The 25,970-nt window shown below is 43.3% G+C and overlaps 1 protein-coding gene across 7 annotated transcripts; it reads right to left on the minus strand.

Moving 5' to 3' along the window:
• Nucleotides 1-3,353: 3,353 nt before the first annotated feature.
• Nucleotides 3,354-24,228, minus strand: SRSF11 (serine and arginine rich splicing factor 11). 7 transcript variants are annotated; one of them, XM_062616096.1, is made up of 13 exons: nucleotides 24,113-24,228; nucleotides 23,840-23,977; nucleotides 17,637-17,770; nucleotides 13,574-13,683; nucleotides 11,521-11,613; nucleotides 10,169-10,218; nucleotides 8,942-9,069; nucleotides 7,881-7,962; nucleotides 6,615-6,746; nucleotides 5,994-6,083; nucleotides 5,336-5,431; nucleotides 4,750-4,888; nucleotides 3,354-4,637 (listed from the first exon to the last, which is right to left on the minus strand). In XM_062616096.1, exons 1-13 carry the CDS (start codon nucleotides 24,184-24,186, stop codon nucleotides 4,443-4,445), a joined length of 1,461 nt encoding a protein of 486 aa, XP_062472080.1. In that variant the 5' UTR covers nucleotides 24,187-24,228; the 3' UTR covers nucleotides 3,354-4,442. The 7 variants fall into 7 exon arrangements, with proteins under 7 accessions (XP_062472080.1, XP_062472079.1, XP_062472083.1 ...); XM_062616095.1 differs by having other exon boundaries at nucleotides 3,354-4,640; XM_062616099.1 differs by lacking the exon at nucleotides 5,994-6,083 and having other exon boundaries at nucleotides 3,354-4,640.
• Nucleotides 24,229-25,970: the final 1,742 nt, after the last annotated feature.

Genomic DNA, 25,970 nt, shown 5'->3' on the forward strand with positions numbered 1-25,970 from the left:
TCCCATCTCCTGCTGGGATACCCAACGGAGATGTATTCCCTCGGGCAGGATTGAGCTGGCAGAACCTCACTTTTGGTTTCCCCCTTTTCCTTAAGACCACGCTGGGCGCTGAGGGAAGGTTTGGTTCCCTGGACAGCGGGTATCTTCTCACCGCCTAACGAGGAGCCTGTCAGCTTTAACCTGTTAATGTGGCTTGTGCAGGGATTAGGGACTTGTTGCAACCGGGTGCCTGGAATGGGAGAAGGACTTGGGTTCTTAAAACCACCTTTGTGGATGCGCTGGTCCTGGTGCCATCCAGCCTAACACGAGGGGAGAAGGGAACTCACAGGGGTCTGGTGAGCATCACCCAGCTGAGGGTGGTGCAAGGAGAAGCGGACACGGCTGTGGAGGTGGAAACCTCCACCCAGGGCTGGTGGGGAGCCCCCTTGAGTCCAAGCACTGCTCTGATCTCGGCACTTCCCTGATGGCTGCGGGGTTTCTCTCTGAGCAAGTACTAAAAACCAGCCATGCATTTTGCTAAACAAATATAAGAAATGAGGGCAAAAGCATCCCGAGGGCTCTCTCTCGACCAAACTGTTTTCCTGGTCTTCCAAACTTGTGCTTTAATTGGTGGCAAAGGGAATGTGTTTTCTTTTTCCTTCCAAGGAGCTGCTGTTCCAGTCACTGTACTCACTTTACTCTTGGTTTGTGTGTGTTGAAATGATTTGTTCCAAGCGCCTCTGGAGAGATGGGTGCTGGGACCCCGCCGTGTGGAGCTGATATTCCAAGCAAGTGTCTGGGTTTTTTAACTGTCTTTGTTCTTGGTTTGTAGTCCATTGAGGAGAACTGCGTTGTTTAACCTGTATTAACAAACCTCCTGTAATGCTGCAGTTTCACCTTTCTTTTCCTTACAATTTGTAACGATCATGGAAACAAATGTCACTTTTTGCATTTTACTGGCTGTCCGGGTCCATGTTTTTAACTTTCCTTCACTAATCGTGACTTTTGGTTGTATCATTTGTTAGAATAAAGACCAAAATACGCTGTTGGATTCTGAACCTGTTCCATGTGTGAGCATCGAGGTTTGGCTCTCCTGGTGTGCGGTACTGTCCTGACCTCCCTGCAGGGTCCATGTGCCCCTGGGGCTGAGCAGCCCCGCTCTGGCTGCAGGGGCATTGCATTGGTCACCTTCTAAATAAACCCCTACATTTTCACTAATGTGCCCTTCCCCTCTGTGAAGCTCCACGTGCCAGTGGGTGGCAGATGCCAACCTCATGGAGTTTAACCATGCCAAGTGCAAGGTCCTGCACCTGGGTCAGGGCAATCCCAGGCACAGCTACAGGTTGGGCAGAGAAGAGATTCAGAGCAGCCCAAGGAGAAGGACTTGGGGGTGTTGGCTGATGAGAAAATGAACATGAGCCGGCTTCAGTGTGCGCTCGCAGCCCAGAAACCAACCGTATCCTGGGCTGCATCCAAAGGAGCGTGACCAGCAGGGCGAAGGAGGTGATCCTGCCCCTCTACTCTGCTCTTGTGAGACCTCACCTGGAGCACTGTGTGCAGTTCTGGTGTCCTCAACATAAAGAGGACATGGAACTGTTGGAACAAGTCCAGAGGAGGCCACGAGGATGCTCAGGGACTGGAGCACCTCCTGTATGAAGACAGGCTGAGAAAGTTGGGGCTGCTCAGCCTGGAGAAGAGAAGCTGCGTGGAGACCTCAGAGCAGCTTCCAGTATCTGAAGGGAGCCTATAGGGATGCTGGGGAGGGACTCTTCATTAGGGACTGTAGTGACAGGACAAGGGGTAACGGGTTAAAACTGAAACAGGGGAAGTTTAGATTGGATATAAGGAAGAAATTCTTTCCTGTGAGAGTGGTGAGGCACTGGAATGGGTTGCCCAGGGAGGTTGTGAATGCTCCATCCCTGGCAGTGTTCAAGGCCAGGTTGGACAGAGCCTTGGGTGACCTGGTTTAGTGTGAGGTGTCCCTGCCCATGGCAGGGGGGTTGGAACTGGATGATCTTAAGGCCCTTTCCAACCCGAACTATTCTGTGATGTGGATGGTGGCTTCTGGCACTTCCTGAGAGCTATAGAGTCAGGAATAGCTCCTGGGAGGGAGGGAAGGAAACCAGCTCAGGAATGACAGTTGTATGTCTCCTAAATCCAGCACTGTACTCCTTCAAATAACAAGATGTGAGGCTTGGTCTCTTTGCAGTCTCTCAGAAGAGCTGTGGATAGCATAGAAAGCAAAACCTGGAACTTCAGGAGTTTCACTGTGCCTTGAAGAGGGGGTTTGGGGTTTTATTACTTAGAATTGCATCAGAGGCTGAGCATGCAGCGCAGCCACCACGACGTCTGCCTCTGGCTGAGGCTTTGCTGACTTTATAAATAGATTTTAAAGGTGAGGAAAACAAAGTGCTTAAAATACCACGTTAAAGGTACAGTGACTGCTGCAGCTGCAGCTATCACACTGCTGTAACGGGCCAGGAACTGCTGGGGGTAGCTACAAGCAGTAACTACTGAAACATAGGGCAGGGGGGCTTTAACAACTGCAGCCCACTCCAGCATGGGTCATGGTTAAAGCTGCCTGCAGGGAGGCCAGAGGCACAGCACAGGCTTGGGATGTCTGTACAATAAACCAGAAATGAGTTTAATTCCACACAGCCCATGATGTGCCATGGTGGGCTCCACGCCCTGCCTTGGGAATGACTCCCACAGCGATGTGGGCGCAGGACCACATCAAGATTTACTTTATTTCTCTTTGGTTATGTTCTGGACCTTCACATACAAGTACCTTGATGACAACAAACATCCCTGAAGTCATCACACAGCTGGTGTGTGCCTGGTTTTACTTCCTGATACTACTGTCCCTCTCTCCGTACCAGGAACTGAAGCCAGGGCCCAGCTGTGCAATAGAAACCTCTACCAACAAAATACCCCAAAGTTGGTAAAAATTCCCATTTCTGCACTGCAAGGGGAAGCTCCACCGGCCCTGGGGTAAAGGGGCAGTTTAGGTTTGATGTGGCAGGTTCAGAAGTTCAAGCACCACTTCTCAATTCATCCCCAAACTGACTCCTTTAACCCAGTGAGTTTTGAGCTGACAGCAGCTTCACCTGCACAAGCCCCCCCTGCATCCCTGGCTGCTGCTCTTCCACTGCGGTGAATGGTCATAGCTCAATGAAAATACAAAGACTTTTACCAATACACATTTCCTGTCAGCAGCACTTGTCCCACACCGCCCCTGGTTCAGCCCCTTCCCTTCATTCCCCTCAGAAGTCAAGTAATTCTTAGTGTGACACCTGGCCTAGGGCTATCCCAGGTTCTGAGCAGATGGAGCTGGTACTGAGGTCCTTCCTGTGTAAATAACCAGCAGCAGAGGGTAAGTTTAAGGGTTTTATTATCAAAGTTCTGTAAAACAATTTCAGAAACTGTACATGGACATGGCACAGACCGTGGCCTACTTCTGTCTTCTGACCTGCACAGAAGTGAGAGCTCCTGAACTAAGGAAACAGCTTTGCCTAACTACTCTGCGGATAACATGGAATCACTGTGCATAAGAGTACTACTGCAGTGACAGTAAACACAAAGTATTAGTTTATACAACTTGAGATCAAGTAAAAAGTACATTATCAAGTAGACTTGCTTTTAAAAGCATCCGAAGGTTGATTTAAAATGCACTACTACCTCTTTGCAAAGTGTTCAGCTCAGTAACAAATAAAAGAACCTGGCTTAGGAGAACTGCACAAATCAACCTTTCATCACTGGGCGCTGGCCAAGCAGAGGATTTCTGCCCCAAGGCTCAGGAGGAAAAGCCAAAGAACCATTACAGAGGATTAAAAAGGAAGCCCTCAAAAAGGTCAGTGCATCTTAACCTTGTCAAAGCCAAACAAAACCCACCGGGAAAATCAAAACCAACCCCAGCCCCATGGCTTTAAGAAATAAACAAAACAAACAACAAAACCCAAAGCTACCTCTATGAGAACGCTGGTTCCAGCCGTGCTGTCACCGTGGTGTGTGCAGGCCCACGCTGGCCCCTCGCGCCGCTCTGCAGGACGTCCCGAGAGGGAGGATGTTTCTGCCCCTTCCCTATGCAGTCAGTGCATTCCCTCTACTTCCCTATTACTGCAATGAATCAAATTCTAGAGACACTATCGGAGGTGAGCTGATTTACTACAGGAGATCAGACAACAAACAGTCCATGCCTGCTGTAGATGCATGCAGCTTTTTACTTTTGCTTGAAGCATCACCAAGTTAGTAGAAATGGCTTGGCTCCGCGCTCCCTCAGCCAGAACAAGGATGGTTACCCTTCTACCAAGCTTTCGTGTGAGTTAGTATCAGGAGATTTACAAACCAGGGGTAGCTCAGAGCTGTATACATCGAGGTTTAGGATTAACGAGTACAGCGTAAAAGAATCACACAGGAATGACACTGATGCACGGCTGCAGCCGTGGCCACTGCACAGGCAGAGCTCAGTCACTCATGTCCATGTCCTCCTCATGGTGATCATCCCCGTTCACTTTGGATTCCCTCGCCGCATCCCCGCTTCCTTTATCAGCACTGGACTCCTTTGCTTTAGGGGAGGAAGACTCTGACATTTTCTTGTCTTCCTTCTTCTCCTTCTCGCTGTCGTAGCCTTGTTCTTCTTCATCGTAATCCCTTGTGACCTGCTTTGCCGAGAGAAAAAAAAGGAAGAGTAAAACTTGCCTTCCAAGCCCCTGCTGGCTCCGGGTCAGGGCTGCAGCAGGGCCCTGCAGCTGGGCAGGTTTGGAAACATACTTTCACATCCTTGTCACTCTCAGATTTCCGTTCCCGATCCTTCTCTTTGTCTTTGCTCTTTTTCTTCTTGCTGGTTGAGCGCTCCCTCTCGTCTCTACTTCTCTCCTTGTCTTTATCCTTCTTCTTCTCCTTTTTATGTCTACAGTGATAAAGCATGGAGAAGAATTAAAGCCACAACCACACCACCCATAGCTGTCACCCACAGTCCATTAGAAATCTAAAGAGAGAACAGCAGTGTGTAACTACAACACACTGTTAACTCTCAAAAAATAATCCAGCAGCCCCATTTCCCAGCTCTGGAGCAAACCCAACCACCCAAAAGCAGAGTCTAAGAACAGCAACACACCAGCATTTTATGGAGCATCTCAAAGTTCCTCATTTGGGGAAGAGAGGACCACAGAATGCCCTGGCCCACCCAGAGGCCAGCTGGCCCCTATGGTACAGAGCCAAAGGGGCTGGGAATGCTCAGTACCTCCTATCATCCCCCCTGGAATTCCTCCCTTTTGGAGCTCCCCTGCTCCAGTTCCCAGCTGGGCAATCTTCCACCCAGGCACCACTTTATGCTGTAGCCAAGAGATCAACTGACCTTCTTGGAGACGGGGAGCGGGACATTTTCCTCTTAGGAGACCTGGGTTTTTTAGGTGACCGTGTTCCACTCCGGCTTCTTCTACGTCGTCTTTCTCTGCAGGAAAGAGACATCAAGGCTTTTTTTCTCTAAAGCTACAAATACACCTCTGGCTCAATAATGGGTATTTACTCCTGGCAGCCCTGCAAAGCCCTCCTGATCTGCAAAGTCATCTCCTGTTCTATCTTCATCTTCATGAACAAATCTCTTAGACTGTACTGGGGACCCTGGCTCTTTTTGCAACCAGAAACAACTGTTTGTCCTTGTTACTACTGCAAGTTCTTTTTGGAAGTGTTTTAAAAAAGAACAGAACACGTTTTGCTTGTATTTATTCCATAAATCGGGAAAGAGTTTAACAGCGACCTCAAAGAATCACATTCTCTGCTACAGAGCAAGCAGAAACTGTTCTAAGCCCAAACAGCACCTCCAGAAAACTACAGTCAGTAGTAGGGAAAAAATAAATCATCTTATCAACATGGGTAGAGAGCATGTGTGCATTTGTGCATACACCCAATGTACCCACAGCAGAATCCTCATCCTGCTACTCACAATAATGTTCTTTTGATTAAAGTGGAAAAAAATGCTGGAAACAGCAAGGAAAGCTGTTGTGTCACTGTACCTGCTTGTGCTTCTTGACCGTCTGGTTGTGCTGTAGCTTTTGGGGGGAGTTTTAGAACGTTTCTTTTCTTTCTCTTCCTTCTTTTTATCCCTTTTAGTAAAATACAGATTTTAAAGTTTAAGTCATTGTCAAACTATTCAAGTAGCAGCCTCTCCTTTTGCTACGTAGGAAAACAAATGCAGACATGGTAACAACATGGGACAGTGTACACAGTTGAGTATTTCTGAGGCCAGTCACATTACAATGATGGCAACACAGATTAGTTACCTACAGCTAAATAAGATCATAGCTTTTACAGCTTCTGTGTATGGACAGCAAAAGAATCTGCAAGCCCAGATGCTCACAGCTCCTGCTTTCCAGAGGCAGCTACTGAGGGATTCGGCTAATGCCTGCTGCATCTGCTGACTCTCAGGAAAAGCAGGTTATGTGTTTTTATGTAACCAACTGCACATTCAGAGGTCTGTTATTAATCTGTAAGGCATCACAAGAGACTGTGACTTTAATCTTGCCCTAGTGTTGGCTTTTGTGGGTGTTTTTTGTTTGGCCTATTTTTTTCCTAAACTAGCACAAAACATAGTAAGTCACTGCTAGCAATTAGAACAGATTTACTGAAGCCATTACCTGGTTTTAGATGTGCTCCTGGACCTCCTGCTTCTCTCTCTGGAATGAGATCTTCTTCGCCTTGGACTTTTAGATCGCCTCCTGCTTCTTGATTTTGAATGGGACCTTCTCCTTGATCTGCTTCTTGACCGTCTACAAGCAGCACATTGTACATAGGAGTTAAATACAGGGAATTTTAATACACTATTCAAAATCCATCTGCCGCGTGCTCAGAGTATCATAATGCATAATGATACATGAATAAAGATACAGAATACAGAAAACAGCAAGAGTTGCATTGAGTGCACCGAGGAAAAAGGAAGTGCACAAATGTGAAAAAGCAAAGAAGAATGATGCTTCAATCATCTCTTTTTAACTCTCCTTGTAAGAAAATATCTTATTCCTCTTCTTATAAGAAAATCTCAGGCCTATTGTAGAGGAAAAATGGTCTGTTGTGTTGAAATGTGAAGAAATTTTGAGAACACCAAACCAAATACAAGCCAGTTACTGAATATGCAAACAACAAAGTACAGATGGGAAAGCCACAGTTATAATGGCTTTGCACAGGCCCCTGGCATGTGCTGCCTGATTGGAGCTGACAAGCCAACAGCATAAACGAGCCATATGTCTTCTAGTTTGGGTATTAGAACAGCATTAAGATCTCTAGTCAGAGCACCTGAACAGTCCTGACCTCCAAGTAAATCATAACCTAGAAAACCCTGGGAAAACTTTGGTCACACACTTCCACTAAGGTGAATGTGCTGCACATACTAAAACCAAACAGCCCAGCAAGTAAACATCTATGTACCTAAGAAACAGTGCTCAGAGAAGCCTCCTAGGACTTGGTTTTAAGATGAATTATAACTACCACATGAGCACACTGGAAAGAGACTGAAGACAGAACAGAGGTTTAAGGACAACAGCTTAGGTGTTCGCAGTAGTGAAGGCTGCGCAAAGCCAAGGCTCTGGGCTGAGATGTTTCTTATCTAATACAAGCAGCCACTGATTGCTAAATAAAATCAGTCCAAGCATTGCACGGTGTCCTGAAGGTCCTTCTGCAGTAGTTTCAGGTACTTCTGAGGTACTTTTTGCCATCAGCTCTCTCCCACCCTCCCTATAAAACCAGAGGTTGGCCCCCATCCCACACTACAGTCTAGCCAGATCATGGCCTCAGCTGTCTCCAACCATCTGGCAGCCTCCAGGAGTGAAGTGTCACTTTCCAATAAGGATTTTTGAAGGCACTATTTCAGCCATGTGGGGTTTTTATAGGGCAAACAAGCTGACTACCTGTGTCTAGATGAAGAAGGTGTCCTCCTCCTCCGTGAGCGTGACCTCGACCTTGAATGCCTTCGTTTTTCATCTTTTTTGTCTGGAGGTTAAAAAAGGAAAGCAAAGTAAAAACCACAGTGTTATTTTAGTATTCAAAGAGATTTTATAAAAGAACAAGTTGAGCTTCATGCCATAGAAATAACCAAGATAAAGAAAACATAAGGAATATTTTGGAAGTAAGGCTTATCTAACCTTTTCCTCAGAAGACAACACAAAGAATTCATACGATAAAGATGCGTGTGACATAAAACCAACATACTGCTTATGCAAAACTGAAGAAGCCAAAATTCAGAAGATGTTTAATTTAGCAGATTTAAAAGGTAAGAGCTGCAGGGCACTGAAAAGCCTTGGTAAGATCTCAGAATCTGCCACTTTGTGAAGGGCTAAAGAACCTCTGAAATCACTGTTCTGAACTTCCCACAGAAAGCCTGAAGCAAAGCAATCAGCACGGTTTTCTGGTGTAACAGAAGAACAGGAGCTCTGTTCTTTCTTGAAAGCAAACAGGAGGCTGGAAAACTGTATTTTCAGTGTTTCAAGTTCCTGCTTCTCAGATCTGGTGGGTCTGACATTTGTGGATGAACTGCTGCATCTTCTTCTAAAATAAAATCTACTGAAATCAACTACAGAAAAAAGAATCATTTACAAACTTCCACAGATCAGGAGTTAAAGGAAATCATCCCCACGCACAGGAATCACCAGGATGCCAAGTGGTTAAGTCACTTGCTGTTTCCAATGAAGTCTCAGAGCTGGCACTATGAACTTCCACCAGGGGAAGCTCAAGCATTTTTCCATCTTCAGACAAAGGGAATTCGGGGAAAAACCAAGAGACCATTAATTCCCTGCAACGTTCGGCAGGACACACGCAGCATTCACACTACGGGACAATTAAAAACCTGTCAACCATACATTAAGTCACTATAGAACATGAAAGCATTAAGCCAATATTTTGCAGACCATGAGCTTTTATCATATACTACATCAAAACTGCCTCTTGAAGTAAATGAGGCATTTAAAATTACCTGGCTCAATAGCAGCAGAAATTAATGACTGTGCTTCTCGTACTCTTTTCATAGCTTCTTCTATTTCTTTACTGGAGGTATCTGATTTCAGACTTGGGGAAACAAGACCTGCAGCTACATGGTTCAACCTGGGAAATAAAAAAAGGAATTTTAGTAATTCCGTGTCAATGAATCCAAGAAATACAGCCTGAAGCCTATTCAGAGTGACTGATCTAAGTGAATCAGTACCTGCCCACGCTTGTCACCACTTAGATAAGAGGGTAATAAGTCTAACCTGGTATCTGTGCTGAAAACAGCAGCACAAGGTATTAGCACCTATAGCTCTTAGAATTCCAGTCAGCCGTAAAGAGCAGGAAGCTTTGTGTTGGCTTGCACAGGTAAGTTTCTAATGACACCTTTCAGAACACTTGTACAGCACAATTTCAATTCTTAACACCTGAAAGAACAGCTCCATGGGTGACAGCGTGTAACACAGCAGAAAGTCAGCTTCCATTTTGATAAGCCACACTGGGAAGTCTACAGTGATGAAATCTGCAATTCAGAAAATGTGTTCTACAAGGTGGCTTTGAAGTCAGGTGTACTGGGTGTATCTAATCCATTATCTTTGTTAACTGTTTTGCTCAATCAGCTATGCAATCTCTGCTTACAGAAATATCAATTTACAATAGGGAATAATATGCCAGAACAGTATTAAAAAAGAAGATGGGTCACCTATCATAGAATCCTATCAGACAATGGTTTGGGCTGGAAGATACACAGCTTTATCACCTGGTTTAGATGAGATGGCTCTGACAACTTAAAAACACTGAACAGCCAAACAGGGCTAGAAGCTGTTTAGCTAACAGAGCAGCAAGGCAAGCAATACTTGCTGAAGCTGAGAGTTGAAAGACTTCCCTCCAAAGCTCCCAGCAATTTGCAGTACCAGGGCTTTCTGAGGCAGATTTGGCTTCTTTGCTTTTAGAACATTTCTTATCTACTCATTTGTCTAACAGCTTTTTTTCTCTAGCGTATTAACTGGTATCGTTCCATGGATGCAAGGCTGAATCATCTTCAGTTCCACCCCCTCTTCTCTCTTCCACACAGAAGAGTCTGCACAAGATCCCCCAGTCACGAGTTTTCTCCAACCTTAATTAGATCCAGTAGGACAAAGACTGGATACTGAATCACAAAAGACATTCCCAAATCCAGTGTATTGCAATACAAAGATTTGTAAACACTGATGCTTACTTTGGATCCACTGTGCTCATAAGTTTTAGTAGTTGATCTGCTGCAAGAGACTGTGAGGAGAAACAAAAACAACAGTTAAAACCATGTTAGAAGATATGTGTGCTTAAGAGGATCATCTTCCCTGAATGTATCCTTAGCAGCAGCTGAAGCAAAAATCTCTACAGATAAAAAAGACCAAACCAAAATACCCCCTAGACAAGTTCCAGACAAAAAGTTCCCGGACAGAATCAAAGCACTTGAAAATAAAAATGCACTCCTGGTATTTATGGGTTATTTCTTGGTTACTTCAAGAGAATGGAAATCTCATTAAAGAACAAACTTGCCTGCCCATGGGAAGTCCCCAGTGTCAATTTATAAGCAAAAGCTTCTTTAATCTAAAAATTCTATGACAGTTGGTCACTTCCTGTACCAGTGGTATTGTAACAACATGTGTAGTCCCCACTAATTTCTTCATACGGAAGCTGCCTTGCGTTGAACCCAAACACTTTTGTTACATTCAGCTGCTTAATGAACAAGGGAAACAACCCTTCCTCATACCAGCTTTATTTTCCTAATAGGCATTTAGAATGCCTTTTTTTTTTCATTTTTTATTATCACCATATTTGCTTGTTACTACACATGGCATGCACAAAGACAATGCTAAATGATGGGTTTCTTAGCAATGCACTGAATCATTACTACTTCTTGTACCTGTAAAACATGTTTGTTCTCCATACACTATTTGGTTCCTATATCTTAAGTATTAACCCAATATAACTCACTATTACTTAGCACTTAAAGTCTGCTTTTATTTATTTTTTTAAAGACTACAGTCTAACAAAGTCTCTGTATTTTCTACACCTACAACATTAAAAACTCAAACAGTCTTTATTTAATATAAGTACAGTTTCACAGCTTGATAACGACACACGTGTGAAGCGTTTCACTACTAGCCCCAGACTATTTTTTAGGTCCCTCTGGCATTTAATTTGTACTCCTACAGATACTACTTATTCCAAACAACAGAAAAAAACCATCACTGGATTTTTCAGTGGCTGTTATATAAATGAAAATTACTTTACAACAGAAGAGGGTAGCAAAAGAGAAGTGTTCATATACAAGCCTGCTATGCCAAGAAACAGACTGCATTCTATAACAAGTCTAAGGAGTTTAAAGAACCCGCAGCCTGTGCAACTACATTCAGCCAAGCCTTTCATAAAAAGTAGTATTTTTTAGCACTTTTTCAAACCTAAGTATAGCATTTCCAGATCTCCAGCTTGTTATTTAATATACTGATGAACCCTAAGGCATCACATATGATAACTGAACTATGTAAGAGACAATAAAGAGAATGTTAAGAGCATGGGACATACCTGAGAGTTTAAGTTTGCCCCAGGAAGCCCAAGAGCAGCTAGGGCAGGATCAAGAGCAGGAGCTCCTAAAGCAGCTAAAGGAACAGCACCAATCTGTAACAAAGGTAGCAATTAGACAAAGCCATATTCAACTGGTAAAAAGCTGTTGGATTGAGACTCCCAAGCCTTAGACACGTGAAAATGTGAATTGGGGTTCCTCAGGCTTCTAGCTACAGGAAACATTATACTAAGGTTAGCCAGAATATTTCAGTTTTCCCTATCCAGGTATTCCAAAGCTTAGTAAAGGAAAGATTCTTGCTCCTATAAATACTCTAAAATGAAGTTCTGTTTCCTCTGCATCCCAATGGGTGAGTCAAGGGAAGTAAAAAAAGCAGAACGTTCCAGTACAGTCAGGAAATGGTTTAAAATGAAGTTGTTTTCCAGTGCTAAAATGAAACAATGCCAACAACCACATATCTAAATCAATTTAGGATTGAAATGAACATGTTTTATATTACAAGACAATATTATTACATATCTGCAAATTTCTCTAGTTAGGTTAAAACTAGAAAATGGGTTGAAAAACTACTAGAAGAGTAAGTAGGATGATGGTACAGGTCTGAATTCCTTAAATTAATCTAGAAGCCTCATAAAGAACCTGATTTTTGGCCATTTGAAGTGAAATGATCAAAACACACAGTGAGATTAAACCCAGGTGATCTCATGTTAACCAGCTCTGTGCTGTCACTGCGAGGGCTTGCTCTCCCTTCATTCCATCCTCTTCACTGCCTCCTTCCTGACAGCTCTGGCACTTGAGACTCATTAGTCAACCAATTCAACCCACCGAGGAGTCAGAGAACATACTTTTGTGGCTACATCCCACTATCACTATAGCTCACTAAAGAATCTGACGAGCTCCAGAGCCAGTGTGAAAGCAGCAGCAAGAGCATGTAGTCAGGAGCAATGCAGTGGAACCTTACCCTATCTGACAGGGAGTTTTCCAGTTAGCTGGTTTCTTGCAACTGTACGGGTTCCTCCCTGCTGTTTGAGAGTAAGATGTCCAGCTCCCAGTAACAGTCAAGAGGAGCTGCATAACCAGCTTTCAAGATGTATGTGAAAAAAAATTACCATCCATCACAATTATCCATAAAATGCATATGTTAAACAGATTCTACCATTAAGCGGACTGGGAGTAGGCTAGGATTCAGGTTACAGAACTAAGATTAAGGTGGTTCAACAATCATTTTCAGGAATTTACATATACAGGTTTTGATTAAACTCATCTTTAAGATGGTGTTTGTTTCTTCCACGCCTTTCCTCGAGTTTCAAAGCTAAACTTCAGGCTTTTCCCTTCATATATGGTTTAAGAGACCTGAACAACTCAATGTCAAATGTATCTTCCGTGCAATCAGAAATCCTAACAGAAGCTATACAAAGAAAACATAAGCACAAGCTGAAGAAGTAGATTTGGGAACTGTTGAATTAATGAAGCTTTATTCTTATTAATTTGCTTCTTGTACTTTGATTTTCTGTCTCTAATAAGATATGTGCTTTGACTGAAACTATTGCCGTGATGTATTATTCTTAATGTTCATCTTCCACATGAATTCTTGTGTATTTAGATAACAAGCAAATACCTTTAATACTCCAGCTGAGGGGAAAAACTGTATCTCCACAGCATGTCAACCCCTTGAATTTCACAAATGTAAAGCCTACAAGATCTCTACTGCTTGTCAAATCTGTCTTTAAGCACAGAATGGAGAAAAAAAAAAAGGATGAGAAAGAGATATAAACACAGGGGCCCTGAGAAACCAGAGGCATCATATTAGGGAAATAAAAGTATCCCATCTACCAACTATCATAATTTAGCCACAATTCACAACAGGCAGCTGTAACAATCCAAGACACATAAACTAAAGCATTCTAGGAATAGGCATTAGTATACAGAATCATAGAATTAACTACATCAGTCTATTTGTCCTGAAAAAAAACCCAACAGAAGTAAGTTAGAATCAACAAGGATACATCTAATCATTCACATTAGCTTTAGCCTGACAGGAAATGGGAAGCCTACCTGAGAAAGTGGGTTAGGAGTAGGCAGGAGTCCACCTCCAGGCAGCAGACCTGCCACAGCATTAGCTGGTGCCAAGAGAGACAAAGCCTTAGTCTCATCAGGAATAACTCCTGCAGAGAAACAGCCTTGCATTAGAGTGCATTCCATTTCAAAGGCAGAAAATACACAAAAACACCCAGAAAATGTCTCCCTGATACACCACCTGAGTTTGTTGAAAGTACTTATGTTGGCTAAAATACAAAGCTCGTTGTCTATTAATATTTATCATTAAATTTTTTTGTCAGAATGCAACTTCAATGTGTGACAATTTGACTGTTCCTTTTTCTCTACAAATGGTTAAGTTTCTAGAGCAAAAAAATAGCACAATACACACTACTTTTTTGTTAACACTGCCAAGATTTCATCACCTGTACTCGATTTTTAAGTCATGAACCAAACGTAAGCAAGCACAGTCGGTTCTCCAGGGGTGTGCTCTCAACTTTCAAAAGCTGTTTTATGAACAACGACTCGTGTCGGCTGCTTCACTATAAAGCACACAGAAAAATCAAGATACACAAGACAAAAAAAGTTTGATTTAGGGGTTAATAATATGGTACAGTTCACTAAGTTTGCTTTTACACCTACCATATAAATTTTGTAAAACTTAAAAGAGAAGGTATGGAAATATTTTTGGTTGAATCAAGCGTAGGGCTTTTGCTGACTTGTCAAATGAAAATGAAAGTCACTGCAGATCTTCAAATACACGCTCTGTGTGTGTGTCTGAGGGTGGATGGGTGCATACATACAGGATATCGTGGCACATTCCTTACCTGTGCAGTAAAATGCATTTGTTCCAGTATGTGCCATGCTTATTGTACCAAGAATGCTGCTACATACTGCCATTTCAGTAGAAACTTCTGGCCCAAAATCTTGCAGCCAACTAAGACAAGTGTCTTATTTTACTGCCTGCTCTGCACATACAATTTTAAGGGTCCTAGCATGAAACAAGTCATTATGCAGGTGGTTTTTATTCTATCCAACAGCAAAAGCCCTATACAGATGGATTAATTTGTTAATGTGCCCAAGCCCCCAAAATGAGAGTTCAATAAAACAATTTTACTATATATTTGCAAATACCAGTAGTGTTTCTGTAATACACATTAAGAAACTGCATCTCATCATAAAACATACAATATGTACAGGGCACTTAAGAGAAACTGGATAAGCTGCAGAAGAAAACTGTTGGGTGGTATTTTCAGCAGGGCCTGGTATATAGTTCAGGCTGAACCAGGGAAAAGAACTGTAAAACACAACAACAAAAAAGAAAAACCACTGTTAAATAAAGGTAATGGTTCCTTCCACCTATACTGAGAAGTGCCGATAATATAAACAAATGTATAATACACAGCACTGTTATCTTGCTTGTGTCATTGAGCGGTCATCAATTTAGATACCCAAAGTTATGGAGGGAGAGGGGGGAAAAAGGTCATTTAGATAAAGGGCATTAATGCATCAATATATTAACATACCTACAGAGAGATTATGGGGGAATTTTGCATGCAAAATTATGGCTCAGAGAATATTTATAAATTACAGCTAAACATTTCAAATTAGTGCAACTACAACATTTCTGGCATCTAAATATAAACCCTCAGACTTATCTTGAGACACCTCATAGAAGATCTGCATCCATTAAAAAAAAAATCATGCATCTGATCCTCTAATTGTTTTTCTTTAAAAAGTATTTAGAAATAAATAAACTACAGTTCAAAAAAAAAAAGCAATGAGGCCCCTCACCAGTTAATTTTCATGCTTCAAGAGCTTTTTATACTGCTGCTTTGTTAGAACCATGAAATACTGCATGAATGTGTAGAAATGAAAGAAAAAGAAACAGACAAAAGAAACAAACATTAACCAAAGAACCTAAATATCCCCCCCAGCCACCTTTAATCTTAAAGAGTTCCTTCCGAACACAGTGAAAATGACAAATACTAGACCTTACCGTAGACTTTGTGTATAGTTCTATAACACAAAGCAACAGCCAACACCAAACTGTGTATGCTAAAACTGGAGTGCGCTTGTGGTATAGGGGATAATTATTGCGCTAAACAGATAATAAACATTTACTTTAGTGACAGGTAATATTCATACAGAATTATCACAACAGAAAATAGAAGATCAAAGGGCCCAGTTCAGCACAGTAGTTAAGCATATGCCTGGCTTTAAGCACATGAGCAATTTCACCATGGTGTTAAGAATCTTGCTGTATCGTGCTTAAGTAGCTTGTTGAATTGGACTCTGGCAATTTGCATTGGCAGGGAAAACTATATTCCAACATATGGACAGGAGCATATGGTTACAAAACCAAGGGGTATAACTTTATTGGCTGAGTGTATCTCTTGTGATACACCACATCATTCTGCACCCCTAGAGCACCAGAGGAAATAGGCCACAAGGAGCTCCTGGATTTTAAACAGGCCCGTTTAAATATTCTATTTGTTCATTACTTTGTTTTCTTTACACAATCTGAACCAAAAGTACTGGGCAGATTTCTCTATGTGCCAGATTTATACACCATTGAGCACAATGGACAAAGTCAGACTGGTTTTATCCTTATTGGTCAAGTTAAAACACTAACGTTCTGCACCACGGGCCTTGGTGATTGTTTCAGTTCTGACTCAAATGGTCTGCTGCTATATCACGTTTTAATACAAAGACAAGGACAAGATGCCTTTCAACTACATTATTACACCTAAACTAGCAGAAGCAGTAACTCAATGGTAATTTCAGAACATGTTCTGTGCTCTCAAAAAGCAGCATGTTTCAACCAAAGGTCATGCTGCAGAGTCCTATGTTCCATAAATTAAGTTTCCATAACATTTAAGTAATTACAAAGATAAAACAGCTCCCCAGGCCTCAAAAGACAGCCTACAGCATCACAATGTCTTGAGCATAGGTCTGAACCCAGGCCATGTACCAGATTTGTTGCTGTAGCACAATTTAATCTACAGAAGATTTTATTTAACTCAAGCAATCAGGGAAAATCCATTAATTCAGAAGTAAATCAAGAAACAGTACAATGGAAATCAGTTACTTCTAAAGCAAGTCTAGAAGAGTTTAATAAGACTTCTGCAAGAAGAGGTGTCTTCTCAGCACTTTGTTTTTAAGGTAAGTTCCAAAAACCCTGCTCATTGCCTTTCAAATTACTGTAACACCCTAAAACGTAAAAATAAAAAGAAGAAGAGAAAATGTAGTTAACAAGTGGTTACACCAGGAAAACACTTGGGGACTTGAGTGCTTGCTGGCCTTTAGTTAATGTCTAGAATCCCCTGTAGCTGCAGAGGACCCACTGTTTTTCAGTCATCTGGAAGGGCTTTGCATTTGCCTTCTCCACTACAAAAATCACACACACAAATAACAGAGAGAAGAGTTTATTATTTAGTGAAATTCTATAAAATATATCAAGGATGAACAAGAAAACTTGGAATAAAAAAAACTAGTCCCAGTGCCCATCTGGCACCTCTTGGAGATCTAATTTCAAATTACACCGTAATTATTCAAACCCTTGGTATACTGGACTTATAAGGAGAGTGAGTGCCTTTTCAGGGAAGTTCCCAAATAAATGCAGTGGCAGAGTATCTCAGAGAAACATTGCTCTACTCTCCCATGCACTCTCATGGAGGGAGAAGCCATTCTCATGAAGAGATTTTTATCTATGTGGAAGTGGCAAATAATTATTAAGGCAAAATTTCCTTATAACATGGACCTGTTTGCGTTAAGTCTGTTTAGGGAAACGTCTCATTGAGACTGATAAAGAGCAAAATTTGCAAAAAATTCTGCCTAAAACGTTCATGTTCTAAACTTAAAGACACACAAAAGCAGTTCAGAGTTAAACTTTCCACTTTCATTCAGTGTCATTAAATTAAAAACTATTTAATCCATGGGCCAATGGCAATATACCAAGGGTTTCAAAACATTAATTATCTTTTATGCTTGACGTTTTACTAATCCTCATTTTTGTGAACTATACTGGAATAAAATGCCCCATACAGGGGCTTCATAGGCCATTAAACAATTCACAAACCTTCTGCATACGGTACGACTATCAAGGCTCTGTCAACGAATACAGTGTTTGTCAGGTGCTGCGCCACAACTGCCGAGTCGGGGTCATGGAACTTTACAAAACACACACGTGATGACACAGGCAAAGGAGAATCACTGCAAGAGAAGGAAATCAGTTACTGAGGTGGAAGCAAATCTGACACTGTGAACCTTGTAACCTCTACCGTCTCCTCACTTTGACCAGTCCAGCAAGTCACAAGGGACCACAGGGCACTTCTCTATGCAAGAACACAACTTCAGGTTTTGTACCAAACATCATTTTGATTGACCACAGATATAAAACTACACTGCATGAAGCCAACTCACTGCAAAATTGCAGGAACATTTTTACTGCCTCACTTGTAACTGGACATTAACTCTACTCTGCACAATGCATCTATGACCAGTCACCTAAATACAACTTAGTTTTCATGACCTGTCTGTGAGAAGGGAAGGAAAACTTTGCTCAAGAAAGGTAAACCAACTTATACTATCTATACCACTTAACAAACTAGTGGGTTTACACTCTCTGCTTTAAACCCCAAATTACTCATTAAAGTAAATGATGAAACAAAGAGGGCAATGATTTGAAAACTGCTATGATTTTACTTATCAACACATTTTCATAAAAGCTCATAGACCAAACTTTTTCACGCTGCTTCTCACACAAGAGAAACTGCCAAGTTCATTCTGAAGGGATGTAGCACGTCTGTCATTCCGCAGTAACAGAACTAAACACAAAGTTCAAGCAGCTCTGTAGAGACCTCTTTACAAGACAGAGGCCTGTACCTTACAAGAGGGAAGTAAGTCTGTACCTACTCCACAGCTCAAAACAAGTGCCTGTCAGAAGAGCTGTGTAAGACACCCCCCAGACATGGAAAATCCAAAAGAGAATGCAAAGGTTCCGAGTTACTTGACAATAACCCAGAAATATCTACTTCCTACACAACAGGAGGGAATTGTAGGACACAACTGTGAACCCCAAACCCCCTTTCCTGAAACCAAACCAAACCCTCCAAATCAGAGGCAGAAATCAACCTGGTAAAGGTCCAAAATGGGTTTCAAAGTACATATATCCTTAAAATGGTTCAAATTTTGCTTTAATCAGACATATAAACTAAAATACAGCAAGACAAATTGTTACACAGACACAACTTTGTAGCAGAGGAGTTAAAAGCTGCCTCCAGAAGGTACAGGGCAGGCACTGAAAGTTATAGCAAGTCCTAAAACATTAATTCACAGGAGTCCAGAATACACGCACTGTTCAGTGCTGCCCTCAAGTACCAGCAGTATAAATTAGCCTAAAGAAGTAGCTCTGACACTGATCTTGAGGACAAAGATCTCCCTTTGCTATCTAGATTCCCAGAAGCAGTTATAAGACTAGCACTTCAAACCACTGCCAAAACAATGTTATCAACTAAGGTTGAAGATCCTCAATCCAGTCATTATGACTAAAAGCACTGAGAGAGTTGTCAGAATTCAGGAGAAAGGAGAATGACTTCGATATCAACAAGAAAGATATCCAAGTTCTATTTTTGTTAGTGCAAATGCCAAAACCTCTCTAAGCTTCGCCACCATAGGCTCAGCCCAACACGCGAGTTACACAAACTCCAGACCTGCCTTCAACGTCTACCAGATCACTTTACTGTACTTTAAATTTAACCAGATGTGAAAAACTAGATTGGAGCCAGTGTATGGCAGCTTTTAAAATCTTAAAATTAGAAACATCCATCTCATCCAACATCTTGCAGAGTTAATAAACTGGAAAGTAACAGTATAGTGATAAATGGCACAAAGAGAGACAAATGGAAACTATTAGCTCTTTTGTATCCATAAATACACAGCAGCTTGCCAAAATGGTGCCTCTTCTTAACCATCTGCATAAAACCCAAAGAAGCATTAGCTTTAACAGAACCACAGTGGTAAAACTTGAAAGCAAAGTAAATCAAGAAGTTACAGTATATCTGAATTATGTATTAATCTAAGGTCTAAAAACCCAATTTATTACATAAATGCAGTACAATATTTTCCACATTCTTAAAATGTCTGTTGTAACAGAGTAGATGCTGTTTGTAGACACAAGTGCTACCAGGTACTAACCTGTACAGCCAGCTGAACATACAAAACCAACTGAACACACACAAGGCTATGCTTATGCAGCCTGACATTTAATATAAACCACTGTATTTCGTTTTTATAAATGTATTTTCAGTCACTCAAAAATCCAAGCTGTGGCTGAGTGAAATTCAGCAGAACAGAATGTTCTCAGCAGTTACCAAAAAAAGGCCATCATTATTCTAATTCACCAGAGAGTAAAAATTCAGTAATTCTCTCCCAGGTACCATGCCTCTGAATGCTGAGGCATACGATTTACTGGGGTTGGTGTCTGAACAAGGTACTAAGCCTGAAGTACAGGAGATGCTGAAGCACAGCGGATACACAGGGAAGCCTGATCTTCGCCCCACAATCTCTTAACTACTCACTCCTCATATTGCAACCAGCTTCTTAAATCTGTGTTGATATTTCAGCCAATACATAAACACTACTACTTACATAAAATCAGGCTAGAACCAGGCTGGAGTGAAAAGACTGTCCATGCAAGAGATGTTCTTCCATATTACCATGTTGACTGGATGGAAAGCAACAACACAGAAACCCAATAAACCCCTACTCCGTGTGCTTCACTCGGCAACAGAAATTGTCCCCCTCTTCTCAGCAGACTAACTACATGTGGCAATTACAAGTAATGCCAGTATTCTGAGAAGAGTCCTCGTATAACTTTCATCAGCAGTTTTAGACAAGGCAAAAGATCTTGGGAAGTAGCATTCAAGCTGGATGAGGCTTGGAGCAACCTGGTCTAGTGGACTGGGCTGTATGGGGAGAACGGAAAGAATGTAAACCCCACAGGTTGAGATAATAACAGTCCAATAACTAAAGTATAATGCAAAACTACTACTATTATAATAATGATAAGGGAAGGGAAAAAAAAATCCAACAAAAACCACAAGCGATGCACAATACAATTTCTTACCAGCCACTGACTACTACCCAGCCTGATCCAAGCAGCAACTGGTCCCTTCTGGGTGACTCCGACAAGTTTCTATACTGGGCATGATGTGCTGTGGAACACCCCTTTGGCTAGTCTGGGTCAGGTGTCCTGTCTCTGCTTCCTCACGGCTTCTTGTGCCCCTTCTTACTGGCAGAGCATGAGACTGAAAAGTCATCAGGGTAAGTGCTACCGAACAGTAACTAAACCATCGGGGTGCTATCAGACTAAAGTCGAAAACACAGCACTGCAACAGCTACTAGGAAGGAGAAAAATAACTGTTACAGCTGAAACCAGGACAATATGCTAAACAGAAAACAGCTTATGTATATACGTGTGTATACATACACTGCTTTAAGAGGAAAAAAACCCACACTCTCAAAAATCCATACCTTCCCCTCTTCCATTCCACCCACCACGGAAGATGAGCCATATGGAACTCAATAAGGACAGGAACCAGGCAACTGAGTCAGGAAAAAGCAGAAGATGGAGGGAAGAAAGGTCTTGAGGAGGAAAAATGGAAGAAGTCACAGAGCTGGCTGCTGACTGAATGTGTGACAGGAAGCTGAGGTGTACATGAAGTGTGTAATAGCTGATTAGATAAACTGGAATAAGGAGATGGATGAGGGGAGAGAAAGAGAAACGCAGACAAGGAAGTCATATCTGATCTGGAAGGCCAGCAGAATAAGGAACTTCTACAGGGGACAGCGGAATCAGACTGACCAAGAGAAAGATGAAATAGAGAGGTAAAGCAATAGCACCGGTTACTCAGAAACACTGCAGCAAAGAAGAATCCCACTATAATCTGGGACACAGATTCAGACTATGGAGAGAATTTATAGATTATAATTTATATCCTGTAACACCCCCCCCCCCAAAAAATGAACACGAAGGGCAGGGTAATGTCAGGACTTGAAGTTTAAAGGAGAAGGAATAAAAAAAGGCTTTATGAGAAACAGATAAAAGAACCTGCCACTATTAAAAATACAACCCTCTTTGGTATGAAATGAAACCAGAGACTGTAAAGCATCCCAAATTCAGATCCCTGAGCATCTCGGTGGAAACCCACAGTGGGTCTAGAGGTGCCCCAGCATCTCCATATGGACAGCGACACAAAGGAAATGACACAAAACCGCCTTAAAAAAACAAGGTTAAAAATTAACCCCAGGCCCAAAAAAGTGCCTGGTCCAGGATAAGCTGCACAATCTTTATATATGGTTTTCAAATATGCTATTTTTCCACCAAGATGTACATTCTGCAATGAAGATATATGTTCAACAGCTATTCAGTATTTTCTGCATCTTCTGCGCAAGGCCTATTCAGTTACACTGTATTTCCTGCTCCTTATTGAGTTCTTCAGTGGCTTTCCTATAGTTGTAACTTTACTAAGGAATCTTTACAATATCCCTACAAGACAAATAAGTATCATCCTCCTCTCTCATTCAGGACTTTGAAATACAAAAGACCAAATGCTTCAAGTAATTTTTGGTCACCCAATTTGAGGTATCTGGCACCTGGCTTAATGGAGTTATTTGCATCTTGTTGCCTTTTCTCCCTTGGCAAACTGCCTTCACCAACACAGCTATAAGGCAGCCAGGTGGTATTTTTTATATAAACCAGCAAGTCTGCCTAAAGACTGGTATCTGCTAGTATCAAGCATTACAGCTACGGGGGTATAGCCATCTCTTCTCCAATAACCCATCTCTACAACACATCCGTCCATCACTGGCTTCTCTCCAGTACACAGCCCAAGACTGATCTATCGCCTGAGCTGAGTAGGGCCCCATGGGGCTGGGGTTTCATTACACATTCGTGCAAAGGAGACAGACTAAGAATGTACAGACAGTCTGAGGGATGGTAGGAAGCGAGCTTTGGATATGGGGATTTTTTTGTAGAGCACTTCATTCCAATACCACAAAAGTAATCCTCTAACAGACTGATTAGTATGTATCTACAACATTTCAGAAACAGAATTTACCTAGAACAACATTCCTTAAAATAGAAAGCAGAGCATCAAGTAACTGCATCTGTTTAAAGATTAATTACTTTGCTGGCTGCCAAGCATTAACAGTTCTGCCATTTAAGTTATCCCAGCTAGTATCACAGCTCTCATGTCTTTAAGTGTCCCTCCATTTCAGTCACACATACATTCCATTTCCTTCCATGCTTCAATTTCCAACGTGAAACCACCAAAATCCAACCCAAAGTGCAAAACTGCACAAGACCAGAAATGCTGTTTCAAAATGTGCATACATAACCAGCCAGCAGGATGGGTGAGCCTTCCTGGGCTTGTGCTAGAAGGGACTGAAGCTCAGTGATGAATAAGACAGATCTTAGCAATAACTACCACCCCCCCCTCCCCCCCATAAAAAATCCAGAGAGTTTTTGGTATTAAAAATAATTGACTGCTTCCTTGTTTGATTTTTCTCCACTCAATGCTCACTCATCATGGCATAACGCATATGCAAAAGATCAACATATGACATTACAGTCTGTAAACCACATGAAACTGTCATGACCAAAACCAATGTTAACACCTAATGAACATAATAAATGTGCATTATTTGTATATTAGCGATTACCTGCCCACTTTGCACGGAATTCTTTGCAAGGCAGGCATATTTCTGTATCTAAAAAAGTAGGTTTACGGCCAACTGCCTATAAATGGTCGTGGAGGTTAAGCAGGCAGCAGAGGTTAGCTGGCCAGCCAAGAACAGAACAGCTCCTAGAGAGCAATCGGCACGTGGCAGGGAGAATCCCGCCTGGAATGACATATGTAAAGTACTGCCTTCTCCCCACACTCGTACCTAACGCGTTAGGTGAATAATCGCAGTTGTGGTAAGAACACAACCTCCTGCTAGTGCCCCGCAAGTTGGGGGGGGGGGGCAAGAGCGCGGCTCGCTCCGCTCCACTCCCGGCGATGGGCACGGCGCTGGCCGAGGCGGGCTCTCTCCGCCTGGGGGCCGGCAGCCAAGGCGCGGCGGGCCCCGCTGCGGGCCGCCATGGGGAAGGGAGGCGGGCGCTGGCCTGCGCTGGGGGAGGGGAGGGCGGAGGCGGCGGCCAGGCCGCGAGGAGGCGGAGGAAGAGGCCTGCTCCCGCCGGGGAGAGACGGAGGGAGGGAGGGGAAGGCCCGCACTCACTCGGGGGGGAAGAGGCGCAGCTCCTCGATCTTCCCGAGGAAGCCGAAGAGCGTCCGCATCTGCTCGGAGCTAGCGCTGGGGGAGACGTTAGTGACCTGGATCACGTCGGTGCCGCTGCTGGAAGCCATCGCGCCGCCGCTACAGACACAGCGGGGATGGGGAAAGGAAGAAAGGGGAAGAGTGCGTTATGCCCCAGCAGCCACTCGCTGCCGCGCCCCGAGTCCGGCCCTGCCCGGCCCCGCCACCGCCGCTCAGGACCCGCCGCTGCCTCACCAGCCTGCCTGGGCCGCAGTATCCCACAATGCACCGCCGCTACACCCCCTCCACGCCCCACCGCGCAGGCGCATTGCCCCCGGCCCGCGCCGTGCGCAGCGCCACCGCGCAGGCGCGTGTCCCCGGCCTCCCTCGGGAGCGCGCGGGGCGGGAGGGCGCATGCGTAGACCGGTGGCGGCCGGCGGGCGGCGGGAAAGGCCGCTGCCTCAGCGGCTGTGAGGGAGCTCTCTGGGCTCTTACGGGGACAGGGAGCGTTCAGCATCGCCTGTCCCATGTGCCGGTAACACAGCAGCTCATCCAGATGGCTCCCCAGCTTCCAGAGCGCTCCGGGTTAGTCCGCAGGGGAGCTGGTCTGTCTCGGAGGCTGCTGTGTTGCTAAGTGCGCTGTACAAGGTGTTCCAGATGGGCTTGGTAATGCTGCTTGTTCCTTCAGAGCTGTAAGCGTAAAACTGACATGACTTTGACAGGCTAGGTCAATCAGCACATGAATTGTATTCACATGGAGATGAGTGGAATAGGTGTTTTGTTCCTGGCTTCACTGAGATGAACGTGCTTTGAGTGCTCTGTGTTCTGTTCTAGCAATATACTGTAAATAAAACAATCATAGAACCATGGAATGGTTTGGGTTGGAAGAGAGTTTAAAGCTCATTGTCGTGGTTTAAGCTCAGCTGTAAATTACGCCATCGCTCTCTCACTCCCCCCACTTTCTCCTGCTCCCCGAGGGATAAGAATGCAACTCCCACAGGTTGAGATCAGAACAGTCCAGAAACTTAAGGTATAACACAAACCACTGCTGCTACCACCAATGATAATAATGATAAGGGGAGTAACAACGGAAGAGAATACAACCGCTCACCAGCCGCCAACCGGTACCCAGCCCGACCCCAGCAATGAACTAGCCTTTCCAGGTAACTCCCAGTTACATCCTGGGCATGACGTGCTGTGGTATGGAATACCTCTTTGGTCAGTTTGGGTCAGGTGTCCTGTCTCTGCTTCCTCCCAGCTTCCCCTGCTCCCCGGCAGAGCATGAGGCTCACAAAGTCCTTGGTCAGAGTAAACCTTACTGAGCAGCAACTAAAACCATCGGTGTTATCAGCTCTGTTCTCAGGCTGAAAGTCAAAACCACAGCACTGCACCAGCTACTGAGAAGGACAAAAAGTGACTGCTGCTGCTGATCCCAGGACACTCATCCAGTTCCAACCCCTGCCACAGGCAGGGACACCTTCCACTAGAGCAGGTTGCTCCAAGCCCCATCCAGAGGCTTGACCACTGCCAGGGATGGTTACTTGAAATCTTCATACAAAACTGGGGTTTCCAGCTGTGTTTTATTTTAATACTCAGATGAAAGAGAGAGGAGACAGAAAACGGGAATTACAGAGCAGCAGTAGAAAGCTAATGAGGCCAAAACCCTTCCTCAAGTGTTAGTGCCTGAAGCAGGACAGTTTCTTGAGTCACATACTTATTTACCTAACGTATTTGGTCCTTAGCTAGCTACTTTTATCTTGTTTGGCACTGTTATTAGGTTTTTTCAAAAAGGGCAGTGTGGAACACAAATGTTTGGAACACAAACCTTGTGTTTGTGAAAAATGAGAAGTAGAAAGAGCCACAGCTAAATTCTCTAGTGATTGAGGTGGAGACACTCCTTTCCCATCCTTCCCAGCAGAAGAAGCTGGTGGGATCAGGAAATACCACTCCTGAGTTGTGGATAAACAGCAGACACAGGTCCCTGTTAACCTCTAGCATTGGTAGGATTGTTCAGTCTAATGTTTCTATTCAGTTTGCAAGCTGTGGACTAAAGGGGAAATGAAAAACAGCAAGTTGATAAAGAAGTGCCATATAATTAACAATACTTGCTGTG

Source organism: Pezoporus occidentalis, unplaced genomic scaffold, assembly GCF_034315485.1.
Source record: "Pezoporus occidentalis ecotype Australia unplaced genomic scaffold, CSIRO_AGI_Poc_V1 ctg188, whole genome shotgun sequence".
NCBI classification, from domain to species: domain Eukaryota; kingdom Metazoa; phylum Chordata; class Aves; order Psittaciformes; family Psittacidae; genus Pezoporus; species Pezoporus occidentalis.

Excerpts from the sequence above, each read along its gene's own strand:
- SRSF11 (XM_062616095.1), bottom strand. The coding sequence starts at position 24,186 with ATGCGCCTGCGCGGTGGGGCGTGGAGGGGGTGTAGCGGCGGTGCATTG. Across the intron at positions 17,771-23,839 it reads CTGCGCCTCTTCCCCCCCGA|TGATTCTCCTTTGCCTGTGT; the intron begins GTGAGTGCGGGC and ends CTTCTCTTGCAG. Across the intron at positions 9,070-10,168 it reads ATGAGCACAGTGGATCCAAA|GTTGAACCATGTAGCTGCAG; the intron begins GTAAGCATCAGT and ends TTTATTTCCCAG.